The sequence below is a fragment of the Prunus avium genome, chromosome 4, assembly GCF_965620075.1.
Source record: "Prunus avium chromosome 4, drPruAviu1.hap1.1, whole genome shotgun sequence".
Lineage (NCBI taxonomy): Eukaryota > Viridiplantae > Streptophyta > Magnoliopsida > Rosales > Rosaceae > Prunus > Prunus avium.
In genome coordinates, this window is record NC_142287.1 from 29,655,880 (window position 1) to 29,680,400 (window position 24,521).

The 24,521-nt window shown below is 36.9% G+C and overlaps 2 protein-coding genes across 2 annotated transcripts; both read right to left on the reverse strand.

Moving 5' to 3' along the window:
- Window positions 1-5,778: 5,778 nt before the first annotated feature.
- On the reverse strand, window positions 5,779-13,251 carry LOC110760720 (receptor-like protein EIX2). The gene is made up of 3 exons (XM_088252620.1): window positions 11,318-13,251; window positions 9,100-9,115; window positions 5,779-6,977 (listed from the first exon to the last, which is right to left on the reverse strand). The coding sequence occupies exons 1-3, from the start codon at window positions 13,209-13,211 to the stop codon at window positions 5,939-5,941; spliced, it is 2,949 nt and encodes a 982-aa protein (XP_088108746.1). The 5' UTR covers window positions 13,212-13,251; the 3' UTR covers window positions 5,779-5,938.
- A 6,771-nt stretch (window positions 13,252-20,022) lies between these two features.
- On the reverse strand, window positions 20,023-23,642 carry LOC110760722 (receptor-like protein EIX1). The gene has a single exon (XM_088251883.1). It carries the CDS (start codon window positions 23,230-23,232, stop codon window positions 20,257-20,259), a length of 2,976 nt encoding a protein of 991 aa, XP_088108009.1. The 5' UTR covers window positions 23,233-23,642; the 3' UTR covers window positions 20,023-20,256.
- Between the last annotated feature and the right edge of the window lie 879 nt (window positions 23,643-24,521).

The window sequence follows — 24,521 nt, forward strand, 5'->3', positions numbered from 1 at the left end:
GTTAATACAAACATTAAGAATTGAAATTATTAATTAAATGAGGATAATATGGTAAATTCACAATTTTTTTATATTTTAAAAAATTAAAATTAAAAGAAAAATCGGATAATGAATCCTATTTTTATGAAAAACAACTACCCATTATCTTTTTTAATTCTAAAATAAAATAAATTTTTTTAAAAAAAAGGCCTCTCGCAGGAGCAGAAGCGCGTGCGAAGAGGCTAGTATAAATGAATATACAATAAACATATAATATATTAAATGAAAATTCTTTTTTCGGAAAAAAAGAGAATATGTCTGCTTTTCCTCCACGTTTTATCTCTGTGTTGTGTTATATCAGAAACTTCCGTGTTTGCATGAAAGACAGGGACCCACATGGAGGTGGACTCCTCTTCTTTTGCTTTTCCTTTGTAATATCAGTAACATATAATACATATATTTTCTAAAAAAATACATATATTAAAAGGCAAAAAAAAAAAAGGGCTTCTTAGATCTAGGTCCAAAACAATTAGCTGTTATTGGGTCTAGTCCTCGCGTTTTTAGTTTTAGATGTAGGTCCTTTGACATTTATTACTTTTTTGTTGTGTCGATTTTACTCTTTAAGGTAAATAAGGAAAACACGTTGAAAATCTAAATTTAATGCATTATTTCCTTGTAATTGAATTCCAGATTTTGAATTTTGAATTTTTTTCCTTGATAATATTCCTAATATATAGATAAAATACAATTTAATCAATAAAAAGTAAAGACTCACATATTATACCAATCGATCAGACAAGCACCCACATTAAATTATGTACCTGACATACAGGTAAATAATGTTAATACATACAGGTATATATGTACCTGCCTTACAGGTAAGTGTTTTTATCTTGAGTTTTCTTAAGCAGTTTTTTTTGGAGCTTCATATTTATATACATACGTACATGTCTTCCATGTAATAGTGTTTTTTTTTTTTTTTTCCCAAAGAAATTTTGTATGGATTTTTATCTCAGTTGAGTTTAAAGATCCATACCAAGATATTATATATATAAGTTCAATTAGCTGGGCTAGAGGGTATAACTACCTAGACTAAAGGTAATTTATGGATTTAATTACCTGGACCAGAGGTAATTTATGAGTTTAATTACCTGTATACTGCATACGAGGTGTATGCATAGGTACCTTACCTATTGTTAAGGTATGATGTTTTTATGAACTCTTATTACAAATTTTGATGTCGGTATACCTTGGGAAAATTTCAGAATTCAATAAATAGATTTGCAATTAAATTCAAATCAAATATGATAATTAATAGGGAGCTTTAGTTTTAAACCATAATATAGTTTTACTAATTTAGTAGAAAGAAATACAATTTAGTCTAATTAGCAAAAGGCCAAACACCAAAATGTAACAAAAATACCATTACAAAATATGAAAATTACAACATATGCCATTTTCAGTATTTAGTTTTAAACCAAAGCTGAAAAACGACATCAAACTAAAACTGAACCAAAACGACATCAACTGAAACCGAAATTGAATCACAACCCATTCGTGCGACCTTTCAACTTCACCTCCAGAAACCTCTTCAACTTCACCTCCAGACCACCAACGATCATCGAAGACCACCAACGATCGAAGCCACCAACGATCATCGAAGACCACCAACCCATTCGCGCGACCATCATCGAAGACCACCAACGATCGAAGCAGATTCTTCATCTCAGTTTCTGGTTTTGGTTTTCTGCATCTCAATTTCTGCTGTTTTCTGCATCTCAGTTTCTGGTTTTGGTTTTCTGCATCTCATTTTCTGGTTTTCTGGTTTTGGTTTTCTGCATCTCATTTTCTAGTTTTGGTAGAAAGAAATACAATTTGGTTTTCTGCATCTCAGTTTCTGGTTTTGGTTTTCTGCATCTCATTTTCTGGTTTTGGTAGAAAGAAATACAATTTGGTTTTCTGCATCTCAGTTTCTGGTTTTGGTTTCGTTTTGGTTTTCTGCATCGCAGTTTCTGGTTTTGGGTTACGTTTTCGTTTTGGTTTTCTGCATCTCAGTTTCCGCTTTCGTTTTCGTTTTCGTTTTGTGTTTTGAATTGCTCATTTTATATGTCTTCTATGTTTGATTAAAAGCCTTTTGGATTGCTCTTTTTAAAATAGGGTTTTCTGCATAGCATTAATGGAAACTGCAATGCCAAGGAAATAGTTCTACTCTTCTCTTGCCCACCCAATTCCTCATCTGGGTAGCCTTTACTCTTCAAATTGGTGAGGTTGAAGGCCAAAGAAAGAGCAAAAATCCAATTGTAATTAAATGAAAACTGCAATGCAGTTTCTGTAACTGCAATGCAGTTTCCAAAACTGCCATGTAGAACCTGTATAAAATTTCACCTACTGAAAAATAAAGAAATATAATGCTGCAAGCAGAAACAAAAGACAGAGACATGAAGAAATACAATCAATCATACCCAAATCGAATATAAATCCAAATATTATGTACAAAAATCATGTAGGATCATCCTCCACCAAATTTTTTTTGTTCTTACACCCCGGCTCAAGGGACACATATCCACAACCACAAAGCCAACCAAGAGTAGCAGATGCTAGACCTGTAGACTCAGCAAGATAGCGATCGTAATCGCTCTTCATCTTGAGCTAGAAGACCTTGGAGTTACCGCTGAAGGCCGAAGGGATGAGCAGCTTGAGAATTCCATCGCGGCCGCAAGTGAAGGCTATGGTCATCGTTGCTGCAGAGAGAGAGAGAGAGAGAGAGAGAGAGAGAGAGATCTAATTTGATAAAAAAGGGAGATGAGCAGTTGGAGTTACGGTGGTCGCCGTTGCTGCGGAGAGAGAGAGAGAGAGAGAGAGAGAGTCGTCGTTGCTGCGGAGAGAGAGAGAGAGAGAGAGAGATCTAATCTGATAAAAAGGAAGACCAACCCTAATATTTTAATAAAAAGGGTATAATTGTCTAATTTTCGTTGGCCCAACAAATCTGGGCCTACTCTTTGGCCTAATCTAAAATACCTATTCTTTTATGGGTATTAAAACCCAAACCAAAATACCTAATGTCTCATATCCAAATTACTAAAGTTAATTATGTCTAATACCTAATTTTCCTTAATTAATATCCTACAAATCAATAACTTACCAGTTTTACGAATTCATAATTTACCTTATTTATGTTTTACTGGAACAAAAAAGAAAAAAGAAAAAAAAGTAAATATCAATAAATTGAAAAAGGCATGTAAGCTTATGTGGCGCAAAAGTCAAAGGACTTGGATCAACAACAATTTCTGCGTGGATTGCACCCAAAATCTCTCCTCATAATTGGACTTATGCCAAATTTTCTATAAAAAAAAAAGCCCCCCTAGACAATGGGCTTAGGGCGGTCGCACTGCTCGCCCTTGTCCAGGGCCGGCACTGTAATTAATTAATGTCGTTGGGAATAATCAATACCATATCTTTTTTTTTTTTTTTTGGGTGTAAATAATTTTGTTCAATAATACCAATGTTAATATTTAAATAATGTGCTCTCAACCAAGTCAAGAATTAACAATAAAAAAAAATTTCCAACTAAGAAAAAATAAGAAGCAATATTTCAATTATTACTAAAAGAAGAGTTTAAATAATATATTATTACCAAAAGATAATAATATAAACAAAAGGAGAAATACAAAAGAAGAGTTTAAATAAAATAATATAACCAAAAGTCCCCCACGTGAAGGAATATGTATTTGTTTATCTTCGTACGTATGTATTCATCTTGTTTTTATTTAACAAATATTTGTTCAAATGAATATAAAAAAAAACACAAAAGAGGAATTAATTAAATAAAATATTAAATTGGTATCAAAAGTCCCACGTAATAAAATTGTTGAAGCCACCCAATGTAGGAGACTTTATTTCTTATTAGCTTTTGGATTTCAATATGGTTTTGCGGTTGCGCAACGGATTTGTATTGTAGGTTTGAGTAGGCGTGCTTTTGGTTGCTAAATCAGTGATTTTAATCACTTTGTGGGTTGTGCATGAGTTCCTCCAAATCAATTCAACTTGCTGTGTTTGGGATCACTAGAGAAGATTTGTCCATCTTTAGCATCATTACACTACATCTCTTAAACTGAAAGACTATTTAGGTGAGATGCCGCCCAAGAAGTGAAGTTTTCCGAACAACTCAACTTAAAAAATCTTAAATACATAAAATAAATAAAAACTTCTGGTAGAAAAATTGCTAAAGCAACCACATTCTCTCTTTTAGAGATGAGACGCCTCCATAACATTGCTCCTGGAATATGTCATCACTATTTTTACTTCTGTTCAAATCATAATACACTACTAAACATCACAACAAAATTTCCTTTGGAAACGACCCACCTTCAACGCAATTGCTAGTGTCACCTCATCACTATCATTCTCATCAATGCTTATGTCTGGTCCTTGCTGAATGAGTTATTTTTCTAATGTATTTGGATTGTAGAGCCTAAAGGAATCCAGGACTAATTCAAACTAATAAAGGTGTGGTAGCCAGATAGGAAACAGGACGTGCTCCTACTGGACACCAAGAAAGACTGTCGTCAAAACAATTGCTTTGCCTGGGGGATTTGTCTGCTGCAAGTGCAAGTTGAAGTGGTTGTATTTGATTTAGGTACAAGAGATTTTGCAAAGACAACTATTATTGTGTCAAAACACACATATGTAGAAAACGTCACTATTTTTATTTTATACAAGGCTAGCCAAAGGAGCTAGCTCATAAAAATCAAACCCATTTTGCAAAGAACGTGAGAGACCTACCTTGGCCGATAAACTCTAAAAAAGAATTGGTTTTTGCCTGCCTTAATTATGCCTGTTGGCCAAACCCTTGAAAAGATAAATAACACAAATAAAGAATACATGTTTCTTTGATAGAAAGGGTAGGGTAGGGACTGACGATAGATAATCATGATTCCAGGTCCAGGTATGCTCAACCCATTTTGCAAGTTTGCAGGTCCAATCATGCATGCACAGGTAGTTAATGCAGTTTCTTGACTAAACTGTACGTAGTCTACGTTTTGGCTGCTCAAATTTTAATTCGATTTCGGAGAAAGTGGTTAGTTGGGCCACGCTTCTATGTATTTAATTATATGGCTACTGTTTAAGTGTTATGAATAATTATTCCTTTTTGTTTCATTGGTTATCTTAATTTTGTTGGATTTCAATTTATTGTACGAAAAAAATGATTATTAGTTCCCCAAATGCATGATTGTCTGAAGGAGTTGATTATAAAATAAGAGGGGTGAGCCCTCGTTCAGAGTATAGCCTTTATTCTAGCCAAAATAGCAAAGGATCAGAGTATAGCAACTCTGCTGGAGATGCTCTTGTATTTTGTTTTTCTTGAATAACTCTTTCTTTTTTTTTGGGTTAAAAAAATCCTTTTAGAAGAAGAATATTAAGAATGTTTAGTAGAAGAATGTTAAGGAGACAATTGCAGCCTTCTTACCATCGTCTAGTATAATTTCTTTTTTAGTACAAGCGTATAATTTCTTTTTTAGTACAAGTAATAGTCTAAACGATAGGGGAGGGGATTTCTCTCACACACGTACACAACTAAGATGTTATGGCGAATAGTCTGCCAGTCAAAGCCATTTTTCAATGCGCTAGATCCCATTGGCTTTTTACTATTGATTAAAAAAAAAAAAGTTCCCTTTTACTAGTATATAATAATTGATAAATAAAATCACTAATGTCTAGTAGGAGCAATTAAGAAAAGATGGAAGTCCACTTATAAATTTATTTTATTTTATTTTATCAAAACTTATTTAATATCGTGCAACTACCACATAACCAAAAAAGTAAAAAAAAAAAACTAATCATACCTATTACAATATACACATCACGATCCTTTGCAAATGAGCCACCTTTGCTATGCCAAAATTTACATTAGACAATACTACATAGACAACGGTAAAATAAAGTTTTGATTTCTTCCCGATTAAAGAGCCGCAATTGCTACAGTTGCCTTATCTTTGATGTCATCAAATAATCGAAAATAAGCATACCTCCATGATTTCTTCACAATTAATGTGCCGCAAACACTCCAAAATCCTACGACAAAGCCAAGTACCATGCTCACATAGAACCACAACTCATCATTTCCATCATCATTGATATGTTTTGCATCTGTAGTAGTAAAAGTGTCATCTCCAGGGCACTTAGTTGAAAGAGGAAACCCACAGAGTGATGGATTGCCGACATAAATGGATGAATCTGTGAGTGTTTGAAGTTGGTTGCCCCAAGGAATTCGTCCCACCAAGTTGTTATAAGACAAATTCAAGTGGGACAAAAATGTTAAAGATGAAAGGGTTTGAGGAATCTGTCCTGAAATATGGTTGTGTGAGAAATCAAGAGTTTCAAGCCAATACATATTTCCAATCTTGGTGGGGATCTTACCGGTGAATTGATTCCTCGACAAGTTTAGAGTACCCAATAGAATGAGGCTACTTATCTCTTGAGGAATTTCACCTTGTAAATTATTTGATGAAAGATCAATGCTCTTTACCAGCAGTAGAGTCGTGTTATATACAAGTTGTTGTCCTTTTAATGTCAACGTGGCTTGCTGAGTATAGAAACGAGGGGGAGTAACGGAAACATTAAGCAGAAGAGAAGTCAAATTATTCAAACAATTGGGAATAGTTCCTGAAAAGTTGTTGTGGCTAAGGTCGAGGATGCGAAGGTAGCCAAGATTGCATAATTGTTGAGGAATATGTCCACTGAAGAAGTTGTTTCGCAATTGTAGCATGTACAACATGGATCCATTTGATCCTCCTATCCAAGGAGGTATGTTCCCGGATAACTTGTTGCCTCCGAGATCAATACTCTTCAAAATAGGGCAATTTTGCAATGAATTGGGAATCTTACCGCCAAAATTGTTGTTGTTCAACGTTAATATTTGAAGATTACTTAACTCCCCCAATGAACTGGGCATATTACCAGAGAGATTGTTGTAGGCAACATCTACAATGCTTATGATGCTCTTCGTGTTGTGAAAAATGGACAAACACTTTCACTCACTCCCCTAATGATCTTGTTGTTGATGGACTTTGTGACACACACAATGATGGATGAATCACACACACACTCTTGAGACAACAACCAAGCATAAAGTGACACAAGAATTTATAGAGGTTCAGCAATTGCCTACATCCTCTTGGTGATCCCCTTGAGAAATTCACTTCATGAAAGAATAAGTTACAACTTTGGTTTTACACAGAAAAACCCCCTTAGAACTCTATTCTCTCTCCAAGCTCTCGTTTCTCTCACACCCCTTGCTCAACACTTTGATGCACTTGTGAACACTCTCACAACCCTTGGTGTTTCCCCCTTTTGGTGTCTAGACTCTCAAGACCCCAACTCAGCTCCTAACTTGAACTGATTGCTCTCCCTCACGTTCTCCCTTGGTGAGTTAACCTCCTTTGAACACAATAGCACCCAGCTACTTGACCACCTTGAGATTAACCACACTTTGTTTCTGCTTCAGCCACTTCCTCTTATTCAACTTGTTTTCTCCCTTGTGTTATCTTACTTCATCCCATTACCTACACAAGCCAATGGACACAAGATAAGGCACCATCTTGTCATCCACGTTCCTTCCTTTAGTCTCCCACTTAGACTAAAGATCAGATCATGCAAGTAAACAACTCCCACTTCAGCCACCTTCCACTACACCAGAAAATGGAGAGTGAATCTTTCAAAGCAAGACAAACAATTGGCAATGAGTGCTCTCCCAACTATCCAGCAGGTAGTCAACCCTCTTTTACCTCAGAAGTGACCCACTAAGCCTCTGAAATCTTGTGGAAAGCGATAGCCCTCGAAAACACAGTTGAAAACACGTAAGAAAACGTCACAGCACGATTTGGGCGACCGGTCGCCAGGAACTGGCGACCGGTCGCTTTTGGGCAGAGTCGAAACACATTGAATCTGTGCTAGGGCGACCGGTCGCAAATAGCTGGCGACCGGTCGCTCGTCATTTTCGATTCAGACATTGAACCTGCTTCAAAACGACCGGTCGCCCAAACCTTGCGACCGGTCGCTGCCTCCATCACTTGCAACCTTAATGTGAGTCAAATTTCCAACAATCTCCACCTTGGCGAACCATTAATCACCCCGTGAACCATTGTTGACTTCTAGAACCTCTTCAACCTCTTAGAAACCGTTCTAGTAATTTCCAAGAGCTCCACCATGGCAATACACCTCTTGCCTCAATGCACCTTTGGTGGAAGGTGCTCCACCCAAGCCTAAACTTGAGTAACATGGACCTCTTGTGCAGAAAAGAGTTCCCCCTTGCCAAATTCATTGCTCCTTGCCTCCTTGGAACCTTGAATCTTGGACTTCCCTTGATATGCAAACCACATACCAAACCTTTGTTCACTAAATCCCCATTTAGCACCTCTTGCTCTTGGATTTAAGAACACATTTCTTTTCATCAATGCACTTCTCCAACTTTCCCGCTTCATGCTCCCTATAGCACTCCGAAATGTGGTTGGATCTTCTTGGTCCATCCATCCAAAACCTAGGGAAGGTTTGATGGATTCCTTGGGCCCGGACCTTGCAATTGATGATGACTCCACCTCAAGTAGAACCCCTTTGTGAGTTTGTTGTTGTTGCCCTCCTTCTTCAGCCCTTGTGTCAAGCTCCACCTCAAATGGAGTCCCTTCCATGACCACCTTGGCAAGAAGCTTCTCTTCAACAACATCCTCCCCATCATTTCTTATCTTGACTTCACTTTCTGCAGCTTTGAAATCAAGCACCTTTGATGATGAACCGTTAGTCATACAACCTTGACTAACCTTCCTTGCCCAACTTCTCTTGAGCACACTTGCAGCTACATTATGTTGGACCGGCTCCTTGACATTAAGACTTGTTGCTTGCTTTTCCTTGGTACAAATCTCTGCACCACTCAAAAGCTTGTATGTGTTGTTTGGTTGAATCTCCCCTCTCATAACCACCACAGAACCTTGTGTGACCATGAGCTTCCCTCCTTTGGCCTTGTAAGAACAACCTTCTCTATCCAAAGAACCAAGAGAGACTAGATTCGTTCTTAGTGCAGGTACAAACCTTACCTCACTAAGAGTCCAAACTTCACCACCTTGCAACTTGATCTTCACAGTCCCTATGCCCAAAACTTCACATGTAGTTTTGTCTCCCAACATAATCTTGCATGCATCCTTATCCTCATATGTGTCAAACATCAACTTATTTGCACACACATGATATGAGCACCCGGAATCTAAAATCCAACTTGAAGAAGAATTCTTACACGAAGAACTTGCCATGACTTCCCCGTTACTTTCATCCGTAACCGTCAAGAGTTCATCACATGTGTCCTCATCACACACGTGGGCTGAACTTCCAGCTTTCTTCATCTTGTTCAGCTTCTCCTTCCATACCGGACAATCTCGTCTCCAATGATCCATAGATCCACACTCGAAGCACCCTTCATTGTCCTTGGACTTAGTATTCCTTTTGCTGCCCTTGCCTTCTTGCTTGCTTGAACGACTCCTTGCGAACAAACCAGCATCTTGAGAGTTCTCCTCCGAACGTTGAGACATCCTGTGATGCGACATCACATCTTGCACCACCTCCTCAAAATTCAAAGTACTCTTCCCGAACATAAGTGTAGTTCGGAAATGCTTATAAGACAGAGGCAAGGATGTTAGTAACATGAGTGCCTTATCCTCCGTATTATACAACACATCCATTCTTTGCAAGTCAGCAACACATCTATTGAAGCTGCTCAAATGCTCCATTAGATTTCCTTCCTCCGCCATCCGAAGATTTAGGAGTTCCTCCTTGAGGAAGAGCTTGTTGGTCAGCGACTTCCCTGCAAACATCTCTTCGAGCTTCTCCCATGTTTGTTGCGCTGTGTCCTTCATCACGTTGATGAGCACCTCATCGGAGATGAAGTTCTCGATGGCTCCTCTAGCCAACTCATCTAGCACACCCCACTCCGCATCTGTCATGGTAACCGGCTTCTTCTCTTTGCCTTCCAAGACAACACTGAGATTTTGTTGTGTAAGGGCTGACTTCATCCTCCTTTGCCAAAGTGTGAAGTTCTCCTTCCCTGTGAAAGGCTTCAACTCCACCTTCATGCTGACAGATTGTGGTAGCCTCTGATGCATAGAGCTACTTCCACCTTCAGCTTCCTTGTCACTTGCCATCTTCAACACACTAGCAATTGCTGCTCCAACACAGCTCTGATACCACTTGTTGTGAAAAATGGACAAACACTTTCACTCACTCCCCTAATGATCTTGTTGTTGATGGACTTTGTGACACACACAATGATGGATGAATCACACACACACTCTTGAGACAACAACCAAGCATAAAGTGACACAAGAATTTATAGAGGTTCAGCAATTGCCTACATCCTCTTGGTGATCCCCTTGAGAAATTCACTTCATGAAAGAATAAGTTACAACTTTGGTTTTACACAGAAAAACCCCCTTAGAACTCTATTCTCTCTCCAAGCTCTCGTTTCTCTCACACCCCTTGCTCAACACTTTGATGCACTTGTGAACACTCTCACAACCCTTGGTGTTTCCCCCTTTTGGTGTCTAGACTCTCAAGACCCCAACTCAGCTCCTAACTTGAACTGATTGCTCTCCCTCACGTTCTCCCTTGGTGAGTTAACCTCCTTTGAACACAATAGCACCCAGCTACTTGACCACCTTGAGATTAACCACACTTTGTTTCTGCTTCAGCCACTTCCTCTTATTCAACTTGTTTTCTCCCTTGTGTTATCTTACTTCATCCCATTACCTACACAAGCCAATGGACACAAGATAAGGCACCATCTTGTCATCCACGTTCCTTCCTTTAGTCTCCCACTTAGACTAAAGATCAGATCATGCAAGTAAACAACTCCCACTTCAGCCACCTTCCACTACACCAGAAAATGGAGAGTGAATCTTTCAAAGCAAGACAAACAATTGGCAATGAGTGCTCTCCCAACTATCCAGCAGGTAGTCAACCCTCTTTTACCTCAGAAGTGACCCACTAAGCCTCTGAAATCTTGTGGAAAGCGATAGCCCTCGAAAACACAGTTGAAAACACGTAAGAAAACGTCACAGCACGATTTGGGCGACCGGTCGCCAGGAACTGGCGACCGGTCGCTTTTGGGCAGAGTCGAAACACATTGAATCTGTGCTAGGGCGACCGGTCGCAAATAGCTGGCGACCGGTCGCTCGTCATTTTCGATTCAGACATTGAACCTGCTTCAAAACGACCGGTCGCCCAAACCTTGCGACCGGTCGCTGCCTCCATCACTTGCAACCTTAATGTGAGTCAAATTTCCAACACTTCGGACTACATGCATTTAGGAATTCTCCAGAAAAATGATTGCTCCTGACGGAAAGAACTGCAAAGTCATGCATGTCGCAAATACAAGGTGGAATAGTACCATTTAAATGATTCTCTGAAAGATATAGTTCTTGCAAGTGGGGCATCAACTTGTCAATATTCGAGGGGATTGGTCCCGAAAATAAATTGTTTTCGAGATCAAGGATGGTGGCATTAGTGGACCAAAGTGGGAGTGGTCCCTCAAATTTATTATGATCCAAACTTATAGAATGTAAATACGGAAATCTCAATTCAATTGATGGAAGCCTTCCTCGGATTTGGTTGTAAGATAAAGTCAGGAATGTGAGTTGGGAAGATAGCTTCAAAAACCATTCCTCTGGTATAGAATCTGATATTCCAGTGCTACTCAGGGTGACAATTTGTAGTTCAGTCTGAGATTGAAGCCATACCCCAAAAGCAGGTCCAACTTTGCAATTTCTAATGTCAATCGAACGGAGCTTAAAAGGAGGAACCCAATCATAAGTGATGTTGAAAATGAGGGAAATGGGATCATAGCTGAATATGGAAATAGCTTTTAATCTTGTGAGATTTATGAAATGGGCTTCCGTTAGAATGCCTTCCCATGAATTCTCACCCAGATCTAGTACTTCTAGCTCAGAGAGTTTTCCCAGACCTTCTGGAATAGACCCGTTCATATGATTATCAGAGAGGCCCAGGTATTTCAAGGACAATAAGCTTCCAATAGATTCTGGAATTGATCCCCACAACTTGTTGCTGCTAAGGTAAAGAAATTGCAAATTTGTTAACATTCCTAACCCGGCCGCCAATTCACTTTTTAGTCCACAACCAGACAAATCTAACTCCAATATTGTATTATTTGGACAATTTGTCAAAGCGCTCCAAAACTCTTCCATCCCCTCATCGTGAAAATCGTTCCCCTCAAGACGTAACACCTTTAGCTTGCACAAGTTTCCACTGACTCTGGCAATTTGACCTTGGACGCCTGAATTAGATAAATCGAGGTATTCTAGAAATTTGAGGTTTGCAAGTTCTCCTGGAAGAGGACTATTGAAGGAATTCCACTGTAGATCAAGTTTTCTGAGGCTAGTAAGATTGAAAAGCCAGTTGGGAAATGAAGAAGTGTTGAAATCATTTTGTGACATATCAAGGACCAAAAGTGAGGTGAAGTTAATCCTCCCTAGTGAAAGTGGAATACTTTCTATTCCGCAACTAGATAAGTGTAACTCTAGTAAGGAAGGAAGCATGTTAACATCATGCATCCAATTTGTATCTCCTCTAGTGCTGCTAAGATTCACTCTATTGAGATTGAGGTATTTTAGGGAAGAGAGATGAGAGAGCCAATTCAAGTTTTTAGAAACATAATAAGAGGAAGAGAGGTCAAGATAGTTCAAGTTTGACAAGTTACCAAGAGAAGGGGGAATCTCTCCCCCAAACCATGCAAATGAGATATTGAGATACCTAAGACTTTTAAGTTCCCCAAAAAACTTAGGAATGGGGATTCCTTGAAAATTATTCAAACTTAAATCCAGGTAATATAAGTGTTCCAAGCTAAGCAAAGAAGGATTTATCTTACCCCCCAAAGAAGAGCCCCACTCCTCATCCGGCTCTCGAGGATATGGATATGAACTGCGGAGATCCATCTTGGTGACATGACCGGTGCGGTTGTTGCATGAAATCCCTTCCCATTGGCAGCAGTCATGACCTACCCAAGAAGAAAGCCTACCAGACGGATCCTTCAAATCTTGTTTAAAGCTCACAAGTGCTTGCCTTTCTTCCTCAATGCATATTGACTTCACATTAGTGCTTGCAAGTCCGATATTACCAGATAAGCAGAACAAAAGGAGGAAATAGTGAGAAATATTGAGGCGATAGATATCCATCATTGGAATAAAGTTTTCTCAAGTTTGATGAGCACACAGTAAGTGAATTCATACATTTATAGAAGGCTAGGAGTGTGTAAAGATTCCAGGTCCAGATCGTCGGCCAGATGGAGTGAAATGCATTTTACATCTCATGTTTCACGCGTTGACATTTGGTGTGGATTCTGTATTCCTTTTTGGCGTGCAGCAAGGCTTTGATAGGTGATGCCATGGGTGTGCCACTTGGCACTGGATTCATTTCTGGGTGTTTTGTTTATCTTGACACAATTAATTTTTTTTTTAATAAAATAGTGCTTTAATTGATAGCATCCATGTTCGGTGCACTACTTGGAAATTTGAAACTTCTCTATTTTCTAATGTTTCCCTCTACCTTTTCTTTTTACTAGGCTCTCTACACGCACTTCCGTGCTTACGAGAGGCTTTTTTTAAAAAAATTTAAAATTTATTCTAGAATTAAAAAAAATAATGGGTAGTTGTGTTGCATAAAAATAAGATCTATTATATGATTTTTCTTTTAATTTTAATTTTTTTAAATATGAAAAAGTGTGAATTTACCATATTATCCTTATTTAATTAATAATTTCAATTCTTAATGTTTGCATTAACTAAGGGCATTTTATGGTATTTTGAATGTTCTCTGCCTTTTGCTTTATATATATAGATCTTCAATGGCCATTATCTTATCTCTTTAAAGCATCTTTGAGGGAGATGTCAAATATTAAATATTAAATATAAATTTAATGGTTGATGTGGCAATTTGACATCCTGCATAGTTTTACACCCCATCTGATATGTCAAATTAAAATACTATTTTATTACATCAGTGTTGATTTATTTAATAATTTCTTAAATAAATGTATTTTTATATTTTACTATTAAGAGTAATTCATTAATCAAGTTAAAATACTTACAAATTAATTATAAAATGTAACATGAATACAATTAAACAAAAAAAATCATCCATCCCCACGTTGGTTGATTAAAAGAACATAAAAAAGATCAGAATAAATTTTCAACTGTAAAAAATTCAATAATATTGTAGTATCAAGTGACGATAAAAAAGGAAAAGAATTAAAAATAAAAATAATAATGAAAGCATATAATGACAGCAGATACATGAAATAATAACAAGAATAGATAAGTATTAAATGAAAGGATAAAGCCACAATGCAGCAGGATTGGTTTCGTTCTCTCACTCATGTGTTTCGTGAACAAAACTCTGTTGCTGATGTTTGCAGCTTGGCTAGGCCTAGAGTTGTAGTTGTTTGCAGCTTAACCACTTGAGTTATAAACCCCTTGCAAACAATTTCAATTCTTAGAAGTCACAAAATCACTAGACTTGTATCCAAATATTAAAGCATTTTTCAATAAATGCATCATTAATATACGCTTATACATTTTTGAAAGAATATACGTACATTGATGCTCATTAGAATATGCATTGGGGGTAGGAGGTCGACCTATATTTACGAGCAACTCATTAGAATACGTTTATGCATCTAATTTTTAATGCATTTTTCATACGCTGAAGAAATTGGGTCCTTGTATGGTTTTTATTTCCTTGTCACCGTTCGTCCTTCAACCATTTCGCAAGGTTGCAACTTGCAAGTCCAATCAGGTACATGGAGTTCAACTGCATTTTCTTGACTAAACTGTAGTCTAGTCCAATTTCCGTATATAAAGTGCCAGTTTAATTAAGAACACAAAAGCTATCAATTTTGACCGTTGTGGCCAAAGTCTGCTCTCATTCATCCAGTGGCTCCTTCTTTGGACAACGGCTTATATGCATCGGGCTATATACTCTTTTAAATGTGGAAATCTTGGATCCAATAAATCTTTGACGATGGGTAATTTGAAAAATATACATGTTGCGAGCGGATAAGTTATTTGTGTGGTATTTTTATTTTTGTCTTGTTTTGTTTGGAATGGGTTGTTATTCATGGTTTGTAGCTAGTACATATATCTTAAAGGTCAATATATTCCATCTATAAGCTTGCACCACTAATATACTCAACTTCTATCTATACATATATCATATGTCTCATCTTATCGTCATGTTTTAATTTCTTGTATAAAAAAGGTAATGACGCATTGCATATATGTTTGTGGCAATTTATTTTTGGCCGAAAATATTTGCGTATGAGTTCATACATTAGGATTGTAAAAAAAAGATTGCCTTTCTTCCTCAATGCATATTTGTTTCCCACCCGTGCTTGCACGTCCAATAATATCACCCAATACACACAACAAAAGAAGGAAGTACACTAGTAAAAAAAACCCCTTGCGCGACCAAACTTTGCGCGACGAAACACAATTCGTCGCTCAAAGTGACTTTGCGCGACGAAAATTAAAATCATCGCACAAAATCACTTTGTGCGACAAATCTTTGCGCGACGACAAAGAATCGTCGCTAAAAGTAACTTTGCGTGACGAAACACCAAAATTCGGTGCACAAAGTCTTGCGCGACGAAGTGTGGTTCGTCTCGCAAAGTCTTTACAAAAATAAATAAAATAAAAAATTATTTTTAAAAATTTTTGGATGACTTTGCGCGACGAAATAATAATCTTCGTCTCGCAAAGTCTTTACAAAAATAAATAAAATAAAAAATTATTTAAAAAAAAAATTTGGATGACTTTGCGCGACGAAATAATGATCTTCGTCTCGCAAAGTCTTTACAAAAATAAATAAAATAAAAAATTATTTTTAAAAAAAATTTGGATGACTTTGCGCGACGAAATAATGATCTTCGTCTCGCAAAGTCTTTACAAAAATAAATATAAAAAAAAATTATTTTGTTAGAAAAATATATTATTGTAGTTCGGATTGGGATTTTGTTAGAAAATATATATTTTAAATTGACGATCGAATTGGTTCATTGTATTCATATAGGGTCAAGGAGTGTAGCTGTAAAAAATCATCAAAATTGAAATTGAAATAACCGTTAAATCGTGACTTTTCGTTTATAACCGTCGAAAAGTTTTGTCCCATTACGTGATCTCTGAATGTTTATTTTTTCCTATTTTTAGGGTATACGATCTCGAAGTATAAACAAACAAGTTTGACGGTTGGATCGTTGAAACTAGTTTCATATAATACATATGCCATCAAAACAATATATTCACTAACAATTAAGAGTTTATTTATACTTTCATTAAATATAACATAAGATTTTGTGGTATCCACTAGTGTAAATATTTTAAATTGACGATCAAATGGAGTCATTGTATTCATATAGGGTCAAGGAGTGTAGCTGTAAAAAATCATCAAAATCAGAGTTGAAATAACCGTTAAATCGTGATTTTTCATTTATAACCGTCGAAAAGTTTTGTCATATTACTTAATCTCTGAATGTTTATTTTTTCCGATTTTTGGCATATATGATCTCGAAGTGTAAACAAACAAGTTTGACGGTTGGATCATTGAAACTAGTTTCGTAGAATGCATATGCCATCAAAACAATATATTCACTAACAATTAAGAGTTTATTTATACTTTTATTAAATATAACATAAGATTTTGTGGTATCCACTAGTGTAAATATTTTAAATTGATGATCGAATGCAGTCATTGTATTCATATAGGGTCAAGGAGTGTAGCTGTAAAAAATCATCAAAATCAGAGTTGAAATAACCGTTAAATCTTGATTTTTCGTTTATAACCGTCAAAATGTTTTGTCCCATTACTTGATCTCTGAATTTTTTTTTTCCTGATTTTTGGCGTATATGATCTCGATGTGTAAACAAACAAGTTTGATGGTTGGATCGTTGAAACTAGTTTCGTAGAATGTGTATGCCATCAAAACAATATATTCACTAACAATTAAGAGTTTATTTATACTTTCATTAAATATAACATAAGATTTTGTGGTATCCACTAGTGTAAATATTTTCAATTGATGATCGAATGCAGTCATTGTATTCATATAGGGTCAAGGAGTGTAGCTGTAAAAAATCATCAAAATTAGAGTTGAAATAACCGTTAAATCTTGATTTTTCTTTTATAACCGTCGAAATGTTTTGTCCCATTACTTGATCTCTTAATGTTTATTTTTTCTGAATTTTGGCGTATATGATCTCGAAGTATAAACAAACAAGTTTGACGGTTGGATCGTTGAGTAGCTTTAAAATTGTTTATTTTGTACGTATAACACTTAAGAAATTGAATAGTATATATATATATTTATTAGTAGCTTTAAATTTTTTTAAGACTTTGCGCGACCAATATAATAATTCGTCGTGCAAAGTATACTCTAAAAATTTGGGCGGGTACCAAAAATGGGAATTTAAAAAAAAAAAAAATTACGACTTTGCGGGACGAATATATAGTTCATCGCGCAAAGTTCTGTGGGACAAATACATAGTCGTTCGTCGCGCAAAGTTTTGCGGGACCAATATAAAGTTCGTCGCGCAAAGTTTTGCCGGACCAATATATAGTCGTTCGTCGCGCAAAGTATACCCGAAAAATTTGGGCGGGTACCAAAAATGCGAATTTTTAAATTTTTTTTTTTTTTTTTTTCCAACTTTGCGCGACCAATATATAGTAGTTCGTCGCGCAAAGTATACTCTAAAAATTTGGCGGGTACCAAAAATGGGAATTTTTTAAAAAAAAATTACGACTTTGCGGGACCAATATATGGTTCGTCGCGCAAAGTATACCCGAAAAATTTGGGCGGGTACCAAAAATGGGAAGCGGGAATATTGTGGTCGCGCAAAACTTTGAGCGACCAAAATTTCGTCGCGCAAAACCCTAAAAATTTGGGCGCGCACCAAAAATTGGAATTTTTTTTTAAAAAAAATTTCGAGACTTTGCGCGACCAATATATTGTTTCGTCGCGCAAAGTGATACGGTTTTTAAAACCAAAATAACACCTCCACCATTTTCTCAATGTCTTCTACTCTTACCTCTCCTCTCTCTTTCCTTCTCCCCAAATCCTACCCTTTCTCTCACACTCACTCCTCTCACTTAATCTCTCATCTCTCTCTTCACTATCTATCACTCTCACTCACTCTCTTATCTCTCTCTTTTCATCATCTCTCACTCTCACTCACTCTTTCATCTCTCTCTCACTATCTTCTCTATTCTCTCACACTCACTTCTCCCTCTCATTCTCACTCACTCAAAATCTTGCCAAAAGGTATATTCTCTCCAAACTTTAATTTTTTTTTCATTAATATGTGTTTTTGGAGTTAGTTTTGAGTTTATTCCAATTTTTTGTTATTTTGTTGTTATTTGACAATATTTGTTTTTTTTTTGTAGGGAATCGTCGAGACTTTGACGGCTAAAGTTGAGGATTTGGACGCTATCGAAACATATCCTCCGCCACTATCACCACAATAGGCTTGTAGATTTTATTATTGTACTTTGTTAATTTATGTGTACATTTTGAATATTATATATATTGGATAATTTGACCACTATTTTTCATATGTAATTTTATTTTGAATATTTCAATTTAAATTAAAGTAATTAAAAAAAATAAAATCATACAATTAAATTAAATTTTAAAAGTAAAAATTTGAAAAATTAATATAATGAAATTGATATAAGAGAAATAATAAAAAAAAATGTCAAAAACCTTGGGTGACAAAATATTTCGTCGAGCAAACTATTAAACTAGTTTATTTTAATTAAAAATTAAAAAAAAACAAAATTTTAAAAAAATTGAATATTTCGTCGCGCAAAGATTTGAGCGACATTAACTTTCGTCACGCAAAATAATATTATTCGTCGCGCAAAGTAATTAATATTCGTCGCGCAAAGTTGATAGTATTCGTTGCGCAAAGTAGTTATAATTCGTCGCGCAAAGTTGTTATCGTTCGTCGCGCAAAGTATCTTTGCGAGACAAAAAAAAAATTTCGTCGCGCAAAACCTTTCTTTACGATCTTTGCGCGACAGAACTTGCGCGACCAAAATTTCGTCGCACAAAGTTTGCGCGACGAAATTGTACTTTGCGCAACAAAATTATTTCGTCGCGCAAAGTGTTTTTTGTAGTAGTGGTAGTAAGAAATTTTGAGGCTTTGGATATCCATTATACGAATCAAGGTTTCTCAATTTGATGCAGATGAGCACACAGTAAATGAGCTCATACATTTGTACAAGTCTAGGAGCGTGTAAAAATCAAACCCAAAGTCAACGGTGGCCGGCCAGATTCCAGATCCTCAACCTACTTTGCGAAGTCCAATAAGGGAGATGGAGTTTTCTTGACTGATTAGCATGACGATTGTTTTTTATTTGTATCAATTGACTATTAATAAATAATTTGATCGAAATACTGAATTAATAATTTGTTTCTCAAAATAAATCAATAAAAATTTTAAAGCAGCAATCAATCTTGACCCAAAAAAAACAAACATCCCAATTAGATCCTTAAGACGAAATTGCCGCTGACAAGAGCTTCAAGGATTGATTTATGTTTGTAAATCACGATTTGGTATATATGCATGCACCTTTTATGCTTTGGATGAGTTATTTTTGTATACGTGAAAGAAAGGTCTAGATGAATGCTCCAAATTTTGCGAAATGCACGAAAATTCACACTTCATAAATACTGAGGCTCGAGATCCTCATTAGCAACGTTTGAGTATTGATACTCATTAGAATACAGTTGTTCCAAATCACTGGACCTCGTTGGATGCATTGTTCATAGGTGAAGAACTAGAGTCTATCACCGTTTCCAGGTCGTCAACCTATTTTTCAAGTTTTCTAGTCAAATCAGGCAGATGGTGTCAAAATGCAATTGTTGACTAATTAGAGCACAGCTCTGAGCTAGTCTATCTTCATGTTAACTGTAACTCTACGCCAATTGTAATTCCATTTCGGAGAAAGTGGTCAGTTGGGTTGGGCCAAATGCTATATATACCAAATCCACTACAAATGAAAGCCTTATAGAAAAAAGAAATAGTACTTGAAATGAACGGTGGGTTCCGTATTCTAAGTAATCAAGATTCAAAACAAGTGCATACAGGGGAAAACTTCATATGGTACATGAATTTCATACTTGCTCAAGTGTTGTGAATTCAAGCACTTGGGTCCATATTTCAATTCTAATCAAAGTTTCCTTTGAGTACGAGCCATTTTCAATGCAATTGCTAGCATCACCTTATCCTTGATGTCATCAAACCATCGAAAATAAGCATACCTCCATGACTTCTTCACAAGTAAGGTGCCACAAACACCCCAAAATCCTACGATAAAGCCGAGTGCCATGCTAATGTAGAACCACAACTTGTCATTTGTATCTTCATGATCATTGTCTTTTGTAGGAGTGTGATCATCTTCGGAACACTTAGTTGACAGAGGAACCCCACACAATGATGGGTTACCCACATAAATGGATGGATCCGTGAGGGTTTGGAGTTGGTTTCCCAACGGAATTCTACCAGTCAAGTTGTTATAGGACAAGTTCAGGTGAGACAAGAAGGTGGAAGATGAAAGACTTTGAGGAATCCATCCTGAAAGGCGGTTGCGTGAGAGATCAAGAACTTCGAGCCACTGCAAGCTTCCAATGTTTGAGGGAATGTTTCCACTTAGTTGGTTCTTCGACAAGTTCAAGCTGTGCAACAGGAGGAGGCTGCATATTTCTTCAGGGATTTCACCTTCAAGGCTATTCGATGAAAGATCAATGCTTTTAACCAACATCAAGGTCTGCGCCTGATATTCGAGTTCTGTTACTTTCACCACTGATGTTTGTTGGTCATAATATGAATATAAGTCATAGGCGCTTAAATTGCCATGTGTTAAAGCACTCAGATGATTCAAACACTTGGGGATGGTTCCTGAAATGTTGTTGTGAGCAAGGTCTAGGATATGAAGGTAGCCAAGATTGCACAGCTGTTGGGGGATATGTCCAGTAAAGAAATTCGATCGCAGTCGTAAGATCGACACCAGGGGCACATTTGATCCTATCCATGAAGGTATGGTGCCAGTGAATCTATTATTTCCAAGATCAATGTGCCTCAAAGAAGTGCAATTTTGCAAGGAAAGTGGAATTTCACCACTCAAATTATTGTTGTTGATCTTCAACATAAAAAGTGACCCCGGGACACCGATTGAATTCGGAAGCTTGCCTGAGAGATTGTTGTATGCAACATCTATAACCCATATTTCCTGCAACAGACTCCATGCTTGAGGAAAGTTTCCTGACAGCTCATTGCTTCTCAGAGAAAGGACTAACAAGTTTTTGAGGTTGCAAATAGAGAGTGGAATAGTACCATTCAAATGGTTGTCAGAAAGATACAGTGCCACCAATTGTGGAAATCGTTGGTCCAAATTCATTGGAATAGGCCCAAAAAATGAATTGGTTTCAAGCTCAAGACGGATCACATTGTCACTGGACCAAAGTGGGAAGGGGCCATGAATTTGATTATGACTCAAATCCAAAATCAGAGCATTTGGAAATTTCAATTGCAATGGAAGGTTTCCAGTGATTTGGTTGTGAGACAAATCCAAATAATAGACTTTGGAAGATATTTTAGAGAACCAGTCCTCTGGTATGGCACCTGAGATTCCAGCACCATGAAGTTTGACAAAGGCTAGTTCGGTTTGAGACTGAAGCCATGCTCCAAAGGTAGGACCTACTTGACAGTTTCCAATGTTGATTGTGTGAAGCATGAAAGGAGGAACCCACTTATAAGACACATTGAAAATGAGAGGAATAGGTAGAATAGGGTATGGGGTGACTTTGCCTAATGCAAAGTATTTCAATCTTGTGAGATTTGTGAAATGGGCTTCAGTTAAAAACCCTCCCCATGAGTTTAAAGATAAATCTAGGTGAGTTAGCTGAGAGAGTTGCCCCAAGCTTTCAGGAATGGACCCATTCATTTGATTGTTGTAGAGACAAAAATACTGCAAATTGTGTAGCATCCCCAAGGAGGCAGGCAATTCTCTTTGCAACATATTAGAAGACAAATCTAATGACTCTAAATTTGTGTTAAGACAACTTGTTAAACCACCCAAAAGGTCTTGAATCTCCCCATCAAATTTATTGTTAGCAAGATTCAAGATCTTTAGGTTACAAAAATTTCCAGCCAGTTCCGGAATTTGACCTTCAAGTGCATTGAAAGATAAATCAAGATGTTCCAATGATTTGAGCCTTCCAAGTTCAAGGGGAAAGGCACCACTGAAAGAATTCCCCCTTAGATCAAGTTTTCTGAGGTTAGCTAGATTCAAAAACCATTCAGGAAATGGAAACTTCAAATCATTATATGACATGTCAAGGATCAAAAGTGATTTGAGGCTAATATTTCCTAGGGAGAGTGGAAGGCTTTCAATCTGGCATGCTGGTAAGTGTAGCTCTAGTAGGGAAGGAAGCATGTTAACAGCATGTAGCCAACTTTCCCCTGTTTTGTTGAGGTCCAGTCCTTCAAGATTGAGGTATTTTAGGGAAGAGAGATTGGAAAGCCAATTCAAGTTGTTGGAAGGAAGTTCAAGTAAAGAGTAGTCAGACTCTTCACTGAGGTCAAGATAGTTTAAGTTTGAGAGGTTTCCAAGCTGAGGTGGAATCTCTCCTACAAATGAAGCATAGGAGAGATTGAGATACCTCAAACTTTTAAGCTGACCAAAGAATTTGGGAATGGGAATCCCGTGAAAATCATTCCGGCTTAGGTCTAGGTAAATCAAATGTTTCAGGCTAAGCAAAGAAGGATTTATCTTACCCCCCAAAGAAGAGTGCTCCATCTCATCCCACTCTGCATCAAAAACAGAGAGCGTATACGTATACGTGTTCCGCAGATTCATCATTTCAACATGACCTGTTTTGTTGTTGCATGAAATTCCTTTCCATTGACAGCAATGTTGACCTGCCCAAGAAGAAAGCCTCCCAGAAGGATCAGTAAGATCTTGTTTAAAGGCGAGAAGTGCACGTCTCTCTTCGTCGATGCATGGTGTCACACTTGGAAGTGCATCACCAAAACAGAGTTTACTAGTGTGTGGAAATAAAGAGGCCAACAAGAAAAGAAGGAAATAGTGGGCAATGTTGAGGTGAAAGTTAGAGCTGAACGAGTTTGCAAAGCTATACATTTTCATACAAAATTTTCTTTGCTGTGGTGCAGATGGCAACTGAGCAGAAAACTAAACTTATAGGAGGTTATGAAAGTGTAAAATGAATATCTAAATCATTGCCATCCAGATTCCAAGTATTCAACCCATTTTACGAGTTGGCTAGATTGGCAAGTAGGCATAAACAAAACTAACCAAATCCTGTGAGGAAGATTCACCAAGGAAAAAGAGGGAGTTCAAGTTGGTCTCTTTCCTCTGCGTTTTCCTCTTTATTTTAACAAAATTGTTGACTATGTGCCCTTCGCGTGATCACCAAACACACTGCATTCTTCACATGTGACAACTTGTGTTCTTGGTGGAAAATTTATGCAAAAATCTAAAAGAGAGAATAAAAAAAAGAAGGCAAAGTTGGCATCTTCAGTGATTTATTTAATAGCCAGCAAGTACATTGCAAATTACATGATAGTCATAGAACAAATGTAGTGGAATCACCATAGACCAATGTAGCCATATTATTCAAACACTTGGATTCTCAGAAAGGTGCAACTTTTCCACTTTGAGGACAAAAATAATGATATCAAATCAAAGGGTATTGACCCGGAAAGTAAATCAAGAGATAAGGATTGAAGCACTACTGGACCACAATGGGGGTGGGCCCTCAAAAGGGTTTGGGTAAACATTGGTCTCCACTGTCTCGGAGACTAATCTGTGGATGCATGATGGTTTTGACTTGGGTGTCATAGGGCACGGAAGGCATGCTTTAATACAGTATGGTACTGCAATTGTTCCAAAGTATGGTGAAGCATTGTTTGATAGGAGATGAACCATTTAAATGTTTCATGTTGTTATTACATGTACTGATGGTTTTTTTTTTTCTCCTAATTCTTAGACTTCTTTTAAATTTGATTTTGTTTTGTTTTCTTTTCTAATTCTTAGACTTCTTTACATGTACTGATGGTTTGGGGAGACTAATCTGTGGATGCATGATGGTTTTGACTAGGGGTCAACTATATATAAATAAATCCAACTATATACATGTGGAAAATGGTTAGTAAGTTTAATACGACACTAGCCTCTCCGCATGCGCTTCCGCGCTTGCGAGAGGCTTTTTTAAAAAAAATTTAAATTTATTTTAGAATTAAAAAAGAGAATGGGTAGTTGTGTTCCATAAAAATAGGATCCATTATATGAATTTTCTTTTAATTTTAATTTTTTAAATATGAAAAGTGTGAATTTACCATATTATCCTCATTTAATTAATAATTTCAATTCTTAATGTTTGTATTAACCAAGGGCATTTTCTGGTATTTTGAATG

Excerpts from the sequence above, each read along its gene's own strand:
- LOC110760720 (XM_088252620.1), bottom strand. The coding sequence starts at position 13,211 with ATGATGGATATCTATCGCCTCAATATTTCTCACTATTTCCTCCTTTTG.
- LOC110760722 (XM_088251883.1), bottom strand. The coding sequence starts at position 23,232 with ATGAAAATGTATAGCTTTGCAAACTCGTTCAGCTCTAACTTTCACCTC.